The following is an 11,306-nucleotide window of genomic DNA, read 5'->3' as shown; positions in this document are numbered from 1 at the left end:
TTAGACTGATGGCCTTAATCTAGGTTGTCTTGTGGTTGTTGTTGTTGTTTGACTTGCATCCCACTGGGATTTTTGCAGAGCGTGGGTGTACGGTGCTTTTTTTGGAAGACTTCGCAGTTTTTGTCCTGGATTGTTCTGTTTGCACAGTCACTTTAAGATGTTTTCTTGTTCATGTTCTAGTTTTTTTGTTTGTTGCGGTTGCACCCGATTCAAGAGCCGAATGGCTCACAGGGCTATACCAAATAAATAATACTGAAAAACTGAAAACAATCGAACGTTGAAGCCCAGTGACTTGCGAGTGCCATTGTGGTGGCGAGCCGCACGTGTTTCGCAGCCCTGCTTGATTATTATTTATATAATCACAAGTGTGTATGGCGTAATGCCCACAACCGTAGTCAACTACTTTTTCCTACCGCCCCACCACCGATTCACGTACCCCCCCACCCCACCTCCCTTTGTATGCGTACGGTACGTCAAACTTCTTTCGCACCGTACGTGCTAATCGAAGGAGCGACGGCTTCTGTGGGGGGGGGGGGTAGACAGGAAACTAAACACACGACAGATTTGTTGATTCTTTTTGTTTGCATTTTGACTGCTTGTGTTGTGGTTATTGCAAACCTGATGCCTTGTATAAAGGTGTCAGTTTTTGTACCAGTTGAAAGGGTAAAAACCTACTACTATATTTTGCCACTGGTAAAGGAGATGTCTCATAGTGTAAATGCTTACCCCGAGCTCTCAATACTCTGATAGTGCGCTGTCTTTGAGTTGTGCGCCTTTTGGCGTCATCTGGTCCAACACCAATGGAGACTAGGCTCTAAGAAAAGCTGTCTCGGGTGTGGACCAATCAACTTCAAGGACAGTGCATATCATCATCAGAGTTGTTTCTTTTTGTTTGCATTTCGACTGCTTGTGTTGTGGTTATTGCAAACATGATGCCTTGTATAAAGGTGTCAGTTTTTGTACCAGTTGAAAGGGTAAAAAAACCTATTACTACACGACAGATTATGCATCGCTGGGCACGAGTTCACAACCCCGTCGGTGTTTGCACGCGCGACGGTTCGCGACTTCCCCCTTGCCGTGCACGCTCGATGCAGTTGCAGTATCAAGCGGCAGCTTTCCTGTGGCCGCCACTTCGCTATCGCTGCCCGCACGCGTGACTCACACAATAAATGGTTTCCTGGAAGTGTTCCCCCTCTCGCACCCCCCCCCACACACACCGCACACACACCCACACACACACACTACGATCTGCCAACAACTCGCCGTCTCGGAAGTCAAAGGCAGTCGGTGCAGCCGAAACCTTTGGCAGCGAAACCCAGGTAGGGTTGTGTGTGTGTGTTACAGTGCGTGTGTGTGTTGTGGAGAGAGTGGAGAGTTTCCCATACCTGGGCAGTGTGCTCATGACCGGCTCCGGTTTAACAGCAGAGGTCTCACTCCGAATCAGTCGAGCGGCAATGTCTTTTCATCGGTTGCGTAACGCTGTGTGGAAGCTACCTGGTCTGTCGCTCCGCACGAAGCTTCAGGTCTTCTCGGCCACAGTCATTCCCTCCCTTCTCTACGCTTGCGAAACGTGGACCCCCCTAATGGAGCATCTTCGCCGGTTAGAAACAATTAGGCTGGCCAACCAACGATCCGATCCCATCCTGGGTTTAACCAGGCTGGATTGTGTGAGGAGCTCACAAATCCTCGAAAGATCTGGGCAAAGTCCCATCGATGAGCTCCTCCGGCAGGCAAGGCTGCGTTGGCTGGGTCATGTAGCCCGCATGCCCAGCCACCGCATGCTGAAACAGCTTTTGTTCGGCCGGATCGAGGGGGCTAAACGGGCGCGGCACGGGCTAGAGAAGAGATGGAGTGATGTGGTACAGGAGGACGTGGAGCTGAGTGGACTTGCCGATGACCGGTACCAGCGGTGGGTGTCAAGATCGGCCTCTGTGGAGGAGGCTCGTGAAGGACGCTGCTGGGCAGTTGGAGGCAGTCGCCCTCCAACAACAACGGAGGGCGAAGGAGCGACGCTCACAACAACGAGCGGAACGCCGGGTGTCTAAAGCACAACAAGTTGACACAGTAGGGGGCACAGGTGGTGCATCAGCCAGTCATCTCGGTCATCTCAGTCAGTCGACCCGTGGCACCTGCTGGGTCTGCCCCGTGACCTCCTGCCGGCGGGCGTTCGACACTTCACGTGGCGTCAAGGTGCACATAGCCTGGCACAAGCGTCGTAGTGACGTCACCGCCACTTAGTGGCGAATGGCGGTTGTTGTTGTGAGTGTGTTACAGTGTGTTGTGCAGTAGTGGGGAGCGGTGGTGTAGCGGTTAGCGCGCTGCGCTATGAACGCGGCATCACACCGGTGACGATTGTCTAAACCGGTCCCGGGCCTCCCCTAGGTCGACTCAGCCTCAAATGAGTACCTGGTGCGGTGTGTAAAAACATCGCCACTGGGGAGACAAAGGCGGTCGGGCGTGGTGCTGGCCATCCACCCCCTGGTGTGCCGTGCCGGCCTTCATAGGTGCTGCTCGCTAACAGCACTTGCCCCTACAGGCTGTTACAGGCTGTTGGGGCAAATTATTTATTTTTGATTCTTCTTGATAAGCAGACTCCTCTGTAAAAGGCAACGTCCCTCACAGCTCCTGACCTCGCAAGGACGGCTCTCTTTTGACTTCAACGTCTGTGTCGCGCGCAACATCGCGCCCTCCTCTCTGCAAGCTCGGATGCACGCGATTTAAAGTGTGTGGCGAGTGTGTGTGGTTACACTATGAAGTGTGTGTGTGGTCACACACACACAGTACGGGGCCTGTAGCACATGTTATAAAGGGGCCCTAAATAAATAAAAACACGTAAATATTAAAACATACACATTTTAAATTACATAGTAAAGTAATTGTATTTTTTCATAATACAAATCGCTAACTTTAAAACACCGAGTCGTTTGTAAAAGTCGAAGGCGGTATAGTACTATAGTAATAGAGCAAGTGCAGAATCACTGAACCGGAATTGATACCTTGAAAGCATTCAGCGCGGGGCCCTTGAAAGTGGGGGGCCCGTAGCTACTACACGTGTTGTAGCTACTACACTACTACACGTGTAGTAGCTACTACACTACTACACGTGTAGTAGCTACAACACGTGTAGTAGCTACTACACTACTACACGTGTTATAGCTACTACACGCGGGAGAAGGACGACAAACTGAGCAGGTCTGTGGATCTGGGGGTGCCAATCAGCTTTCACGCCCGTCGGATTCACGTGGTGCTGTGTTATACAAAACTAGGGTCCCCCCCCGCTCCCATCGCCAGCATGTGGCCGAATGTGTGCTCATTAAAGAGAAGGGCTTCTGAATTTCGCCAAATGTGAATTTGGTGCTCAAAAGTCGCTGTTTAACTTGTTTGACCATTTTAAACCAGAAACCGCATCCTCTTTTGGCAGTTTTGATTGCGGGGGACAAAATATATATTTGGGGGGGGGGGGGAGGTGGTGATTTTAGTTCCATAAAAGTAGCAGCCAAAACCGCTTCTTCGCTGCGATTTTTTTTGTTTCTGTTCGCTGCGTTTATTCACAAGCGCGTGTGCACGTGTTGTTGTTGTCTGACAGCATGTCAAAGGACTCGCGTTCTGCAGAGAGCTCCCGGAATGTTTGGAACGCCACAGCGGATGGCCACCTCCCCAGGCAGGCTTTCAGCACCTTCGAGGAAGATCCGGAGCAGAGCGAGGCAACGGCTCTTCCACCGTGCCCGGACATGATGTACAGCCTGGTCAACTACCGCAACTTGAGCCCGGCAGGGGTCTTGCTCCCGAGCCCAGAGGACACGACACAGCAGCACACGCCACGACACCACCTCCACCACGATCCTCATCATGAGCATTACGATACGGTGAGTACTGCGTGGCAAATCCGTGCGAACGCTACGGCGTTTCTCTTTGGCCCGATGTATGCGACAAGAATTCCACCCGTCGGCTGAGCAATGCGCCACAATGTTGAGTTGTTAAACACGCAGTAGGCTATCGTGACCAATATTATCATTAAGAGGGGTTTTTTTTGGTTAGATCGAGTAAATATAAATGTGTTGTTAAACCCGCCATCGCCAATTAGTAAGGTTTGCCAATTCGTTACTAGTTCAGCACACCGGTGTGTCGGAGAGTAAACCCACAACAATTATCTTCTTGGTTCTTTCGGTAAAGTCACGTAGAATGGAAGTAATAAAATAATAAAATAATATAAATAAAACATAATAAAATTATTCTCACGACGTTTCGGCCACAACGCAAGCAGCCGTCCTCAGGTGAAGAACTGGTCTGTCGGAAACACAGCGTTCTTCACCTGAGGACGGCTGCTTACGTTGTGGCCGAAACGTCGTGAGAATTATTTTATTATGTTTTATTTTTATTATTTTATTATTTCCCTTCTACGTGACTTTACCGAAAGAACCAAGAAGATGAATCCCTGCAGTCACGAAAGCTTTAAAGCAAAACACAACACTTACTCTCCAACACACCGGTGTGCTCAACTAGCAACGAATTAAATTTAGATTTTTCTGATTTAAAGCTTTCGTGACTCCAGGGATTCATATAAATTTCTTGCTGTGGATTTCACACCTGATGATGATTGCTTGTGTTGCAGTCGAAACGTCGTGAGAATTTTTTTAATATTGGTATTATTTTATTATTTCCCTTCTACGTGACTTTACCGAAAGAACCAAGAATAGTAACGAATTGGCATGTTTTGCTCACGTGACAAACCTTACTAATTGGCTGTGTGTCGGGTGGTGACGGGTTTAACGACACATTTATATTTACACTTTGGTTCTTTCGGTAAAGTCACGTAGGTATAAAATAAATGAATTAAACCACGACGTTTCGGGCGCAACACAAGCATCCGTCATCAGGTGGGACAACCACAGCAAGAAACAATTGCTGACGTGGGCAAAGAGGGCTGCTGCAACGCATTCATATTTATTCAACATTCATATTTACGCGATCTAACAAACAAACAAAAACCTCTATCGTGGATGTTGAATTCTCATGCCTTCCACGTGTGTGACAAAAACCGGCCGCTAATTATGAAGCGAACACACACCGCCTCCAAGCCCGCCCGCCAAGCCTTTCGTCACCGCCGGTCAATCTCAAGGGAATCACCGGCAGAGGTTGCAACCGGGTACCCGATACCCGTACCCTACCCGATACCCGGCTACCCGTACCCGGCCGGGTACGGGTACCCGTTTGCGACCCTGGTGCGGCCGGGTACGAGTACGGGTAGGCCGTGAGTCACTGGTGAGTAGCCGTTTGTCACTCATTCGGGTAGGGTACGGGTACGGGTAGGGAATGGCTACCTGTACCCGGCCGGGTACGGGTACCCATTTGCGATCCTGGTGCGGCCGGGTACAGGTAAGGAATCAAAACCCGTTTGCGACCTCTGCTGGAGCTATGCACTTTTAAATCATCATCTAGATTGGCAAACTCACATCTTTACAACAGCTTTTTGTGTGTTCGTGTTGTCGTCCTTCCGCCCCACACCTCCGTTCAGCAGCACGGTTGGCTACGTACGGCGCGAAAGAAGTTCAACGTGCAGACACGTACATGCTCCCGAATCCCTCTGCAACAGGCATACCATTTCCAACAGCAGGTTGAATATTGTACACGAGGCTCAATTTAGGTTGGTTCGACTCGCGCGACGGCAAGTTCACTTATCAAGCGGCATCGGTGTACACGGGGCAGGAATCTGGGGTACTGGGTAGACATTGCTCACTCTTGCGTGTACGGTTCGCTCCGCGCAGCTCCCTGCAACGACCGTGTACGAGTGCCCAGGCCCTCCCATCGCCTACTCCTCCGTCTCCTTCTGCCACCAAACTTCGCTCAAAGCGCCCACGTCCGTGGCTTCTTCGTTCGACAGCGGCGACTCCTCCTTCTCCAGCGGCGACGACGCTCTCCCCTCCGCACACTACCAGAACGTGGAGATGATGGGCACGACGGCCATGGGCGCCATGGCCGATACCTTCCTGCGGTCGAACGATCGCGACGATGCGCCGCCGCCGCCGCCGCTACCCGGACGATGGACGAGGGTAGCAGCCAAGATCAGGAATGGCGATGGGGTCAGGGATTGTGATGGGGCGGCAGCGACAGAGGTGAGACGCGTGGCGATGACGATGATATTCTTTCGTTTTTCGGTAAAGTCACGTAAATAGGTTGAACCTATCTACGTGACTTTACCGAAAGACCCAGGAATATGAATTCCTGTAGTCACGAAAGCTTTAAGTCAAGATGATGATGACGATGATGCGGCAGTTTTGACCGCAGGTTCTTTCCGCTCGGTCATTTTCTCCTCCTCCTCTCCGATTTCTATTCGCTTCAAGGCCACGCTCCGTTGTTACGTTATCGCTTTGCGTTGTTGTTTCTGGCCCCGGTCACTCTCGCTCATGAGGCTATCCTTGTCTCTCGCCTTCTCACCTGGCCCAACATCCGCCCCCCGCCACCGCACCTCATCTTCAGGCGGCGAGGGACCTCGGCCGCTGCGTCGCGACGATCAGCGGAGCCCACGGGACGCCCGAGTGGCTGGATGACCCCGCGCGCTTCACGTGCGCCGTCAGCGCGCCCTCCAAGCGCAGCAAGTTCGGCGGCATCAAGAGCTACCTGGCCTACAAGCTCACGTCGTCGTCGGCGGCGGCAGCGGCCGACTCGCCGGCCCCCTCGTCCGTGTGGCGCCGCTACAAGCAGTTCACGTGGCTGCGGGCGCGCCTCGAGGAGAAGTTCCCCGCAGTGGTGGTGCCGCGGCTGCCGGGGACGCTGCCCGCAGCGGCGCGCTACGCGCCCGAGTGCGTGCGGCGACGCGTGGGCGAGCTCTCGCTGTGGCTGGAGCACGTCACGGGCCACCCCGCGCTCGCCGGGTGAGACACGGAGCGGTGGTGGCAGTGCCGGATGAAGCTGGTGCGGGGCCTGTGGCTTATGTTATAAAGGGGCCCTAATTTTTTTTAAAAACACGCTTTAATGTACCGTACTAGTAATGGAAGAACTCCACGACTCCAGGAAGTGGCTCCGAAGCTTGCCATAACGTAAGTGACCGTGGGCAATTACAGCCAACGTCAGTTGAACGTGGACAATTAGACCCAGGCCGAAACATAACATAACATTTTTTTTTAAAATATGTTTATTTTTTTATGATAGAATATAGTATTGTCATCAGTATGACATAAGTGTACCAAATTTGCAGTCGATACCACATTGGGAAGTGGGTTAAAATTGAGTTACAAGATTTGAGGATACAACAGAGTGAGTTCATAATAACATATTTAAAAATACTTTCATAAAAAACGCGCTTTAATGAAATGTACTGTCCGAGCTGCCCCTCCCCCTGCCCCCTTCCCCCATCGCCCCTCCCCTCCATTCACATCCCCCGCCCCTGGGCGTGGCTCCCCGAGGCTTGCCGTGACGTAAGGGACCGTGGTGACTTACAGGCAACGTGAGTTGAGCGTGGACAATTAGAGCCGTGAAAAAGATTGTTTTAAAAAATATATTTGAAATTTTTAATGATAGAATATAGTGTTGTCATCAGTATGACATAGCTATACCACGTTTGCAGTCGATACGACATTGGGAATACGGTTGAAATTGAGTTACAAGATTTTTGGATACAACACATACAGTAAGTTAAATAAAAGCGTGTAAAAAGTTTTAAAATATGTTTTGGATTTTTTTATGATAGAATATCGTGTTGTCATCAGTATACGAAGTTTGCAGTCGATAGCACATTGGGAAGTGTGTAAAAATTGAGTTACAAGACTTATTTTTTGAGGATACAACAGACGAAGTGAGTTAAATAAAAAATAAATAATAAAAATAATATAAACAATAATATAAATAAAATAATAAATCACGTTTCGGAGGCAACACAAGTCTCCGTCATCAGGTGTAAAAAGGCACAGCAAAATAACTAGTTATTTTAGTTATTGTAGTTATTTTGCTGTGCCTTTTTACACCTGATGAAGGAAGCTTGTGTTGCATCCGAAACGTCGTGATTTATTATTTTATTTCTATTATTATTTATATTTTTTTACCTACATGACTTTACCGAAAAAAACCTAAGCGTATGAATCCTTGCAGTCACGAAAGCTTCAAATCTAGAGTTAAATAAAAGCGTGTAAAAATAATAATAATAAAAAAAAAGCGTGTCAAGTAAAAATTTTAAAAAACCACCACTCCCACCCCCGACCGTGCCCACAGGTGCGACGTCTTGCGGCACTTCTTGACGTGCGGCGACAACGTGGAGGAGTGGAAGGGCGGCAAGAGACGCGCCGAGCGAGACCGCCACGTGGGCCACAGCTTCTACCTCGGCGTCGACGTCCGATGCTCCGCCGACCTGCAGCACGCGGAGGAGCTGGGCAAGTCCATGAAGGTCGCGCACCGCAAGTAGACGCCAGAGGTCGCAACCGGGTACCCGATACCCGTACCCTACCCGATACCCGGCTACCCGTACCCGGCCAGGTACGGGTACCCGTTTGCGACCCTGGTGCGGCCGGGTACGGGTAGGCCGTGAGTCACTGGTGAGTCACCGTTTGTCACTCATTTCCCAACGTCTTGTCTCTTCTCACAATTCAAGTTCCTAGAATCAACCCACCCGCGCCTGCAACATGGCTTCATCCCAGAGGTCGCAATCAGGTACCCGATACCCATACCCTACCCGTACCCGTCCGGGTACGGGTAGGTTACGGGTACGGCCGGGTACGGGTACCCGTTTGCGACCCTGGTGCGGCCGGGTACGGGTAAGGAATCAAAACCCGTTTGCGACCTCTGGTAGACGCACGCACAGCAGCACCAGCAGCAGAAAGCCAGGCCAGGCGGCCTGTTTTATCTTGTTAACCTGAGTAATCGTTCATGTTTGATAAAATCATCGGCAGTGAATGTGATTAATTACAACCAGCCTCATCTGGCTGTCGCCTGCTAAACCGGCGAAAATGTCATGGCACTTGAATTGTAAATGTTGTGGGTTTACTTATTGGCTGTGTCGGGTGGTGGCAGTGTTTTAATGACACATTCATATTTTTGCGATGTAACCCAAAACCAAAAAACCTCTTATGGATAACATTGATCGTGAAAGCTGACTACTGCGTGTTAAACTGAGCTGTTGACCGATTGTGTAATTTCAAACAAACGACTTTGCGGGACCGTGCGGCAAGGCCACAACGGAGAGTGGGAGGGAGGCCTTCATCCGACACCGCTTTACCTTTACGATACTTGCCACCGCTATTGTTTTTTATTGTTTGTTGGTGAAACTTTCTGACCCGCCCCGTGCCGGACATCTGCAAAAACAAATAAAAGCTTTACAGCCCATCGAATTCCTCCAATATCAAAATCACGATTGAGATGCGTAACGTTGACGGTAACGACGGAAGGGACAATGACCAGAACGTCACCCCTCGCTCTCTGCCCCGGCTCACAGCTGTTCCACGTGAACGCGGAGAGCAGCATGGCCGAGCTGCGCCAGGCCACGTGGCAGGCGGTGTCGCAGTGGCGCGACGGTGGCCGCCGCTCCTACGAGCGCCTGGCGCTGGCGCTAAACCAGCTGGGCGCCACCTTCTCAGCGCTGGCCACGCTGCCGGGTCCGCCCGCCGCCACCGGAGGTGCTGCCGGAGGTGGCGCTGGGGGTGGCGGGCTCGGCCCGCTGGGCAGTGCGCTGGTCCAAGCAGGAAACGCCATCCGGACGGCGGGGCTAGCGGCGACCGCGCACGCCAGAGCCGACACGGAGCCGCTGAACGAGGCCGTGAGCTTCTACGGCGGCCTGACCTGCGGCCTCCCCGAGCTCCTCAAGCTGCACAACAGTGAGGCCTTTCTGGGAGACCGGGGCGGGCGGGTGGCGGCGTCGCGCTGGGGCGAGGTTTGAGGTCTCTCCCCCCCTGGACACGAAACGAAAGCTGCGGCTTGCGTACAAAATTGTCTGGCGCGTGTCGCGACGGGGCCACTGTGTACACGAGTACGGAGAACACAACTCCAACACTTTATCGACCACACCGTGGACTTCAAAGTAAAACAAAAATATATTTTAAAAAATAGGTCACATTTTGGCAATGGGTTTTCATGTGCAATGCCCAAAACAGCGATTATTATACGTGTTTCCTCTTGAGGCCACAAAGGGTTATTGATAAATGTGTTGAGTTAAAAAAGAAATCGTTGAGAATAGTTCTTGCGTTGAAATCTTGCGTGTACAGAATTCTTGAGCACGTGACAGGCACTGCAAGATCCGACTGTGTCCGTCCAGCGCTTGCTGATCGGCATTGCCTTCCCGTTGCCGGACGAATGCAGCGTTATAAAGCCATGCTCGTTACACGCGATCACCTCACTGATCTCGTCAAGAAGCGTGAACCATCGTCACGCGAACTCCGCTCATCCTCGTAGCAGCCGGCGGCTTTTGGCTGCTCGCCATCGAACGAGAGCGGCGGTCACCGCGTCGCGCGACGCTTTCAGATGCGCTGCTGCGGCCGTCTGGAACACTCTTCCCTTCCGATATTAAGAAGCCACTGTAGCTATGCACTTTTCATCATCTAGATTGACAAACTCACTTCTTTGGAACCGCTGTGTTTGTGTTTAAGTTTGTTGTCCTTCGCCAGCACCTCCAATTAGCACGGTTGATTGTGTACGGTGCAAAAGAAGTTCAACATACATTAAAATATGAGCCCGAGGCGTCGAGCCAAGTGGTGAGTAGTCGTAGTCCCATTCCACGTGCATCTTGGGTCAACCTTCCCATCTGTGAGACTAAAAACTGGATTGTGTGTGACGAGTGTAGCGATTGGTGCACTGCGTTACGACCCCACAAAAATTAGCAGCACTTGCCTCAAAAGTCTACGGAGGCTATGCGGGTGACCTTTGTCATTGTCCCTGGCAGGCGCGCTGTCACGGGCCAAGGACGAACAGAGGCGGCATGTGGCCGGCAGGTAGCGGAGTGCACCTTTGCCTCCACACCACACTTCATCGTCACCTCCACCACCATCACTCCCGTACCTTGCCTCGTCTGGTATACCCACTCACTCACCAACGCACACACCAACCCACCCACTCACCAACCCACACACTCACCAAACCACTCACTCACCCCACTCACCAACCCACCCACTCACCAACCCACTCACTCACCCCACTCACCAACCCACTCACTCACCCCACTCACCCCTCACCAACCCACCCACTCACCAACCCACACACTCACCAACCCACTCACTCACCAACCCACCCACACACTCACCAACCGACTCACTCACCAACCCACTCACTCACCCACTCACTCACTCACTCACCAACCCGCTCGCTCACCAACAAACTCACTCACCAAC

The 11,306-nt window shown here is 51.5% G+C and overlaps 1 protein-coding gene across 1 annotated transcript; it reads left to right on the top strand.

Moving 5' to 3' along the window:
• The first annotated feature begins 1,233 nt into the window (after nt 1-1,233).
• LOC144949203 (sorting nexin-18-like) lies at nt 1,234-10,885 on the top strand. Its single transcript, XM_078879092.1, has 7 exons — nt 1,234-1,319; nt 3,587-3,866; nt 5,766-6,113; nt 6,478-6,872; nt 8,206-8,377; nt 9,422-9,863; nt 10,862-10,885. The coding sequence occupies exons 2-6, from the start codon at nt 3,588-3,590 to the stop codon at nt 9,860-9,862; spliced, it is 1,635 nt and encodes a 544-aa protein (XP_078735218.1). The 5' UTR covers nt 1,234-1,319; nt 3,587; the 3' UTR covers nt 9,863; nt 10,862-10,885.
• The last annotated feature ends 421 nt before the right edge of the window (nt 10,886-11,306 follow it).

Source organism: Lampetra fluviatilis, chromosome 53, assembly GCF_964198595.1.
Source record: "Lampetra fluviatilis chromosome 53, kcLamFluv1.1, whole genome shotgun sequence".
Taxonomy (NCBI): Eukaryota; Metazoa; Chordata; class Hyperoartia; order Petromyzontiformes; family Petromyzontidae; genus Lampetra; species Lampetra fluviatilis.
Note: the sequence above shows the minus strand (reverse complement) of the source record. Positions and strands in the feature narration are given on the sequence as shown.

Coding starts and splice junctions, on each gene's coding strand:
- LOC144949203 (XM_078879092.1), top strand. CDS start 3,588: ATGTCAAAGGACTCGCGTTCTGCAGAGAGCTCCCGGAATGTTTGGAAC. Junction 3,867..5,765: donor ATCATGAGCATTACGATACG/GTGAGTACTGCG, acceptor CGCTCCGCGCAG/CTCCCTGCAACGACCGTGTA. Junction 6,873..8,205: donor GGCCACCCCGCGCTCGCCGG/GTGAGACACGGA, acceptor CCGTGCCCACAG/GTGCGACGTCTTGCGGCACT.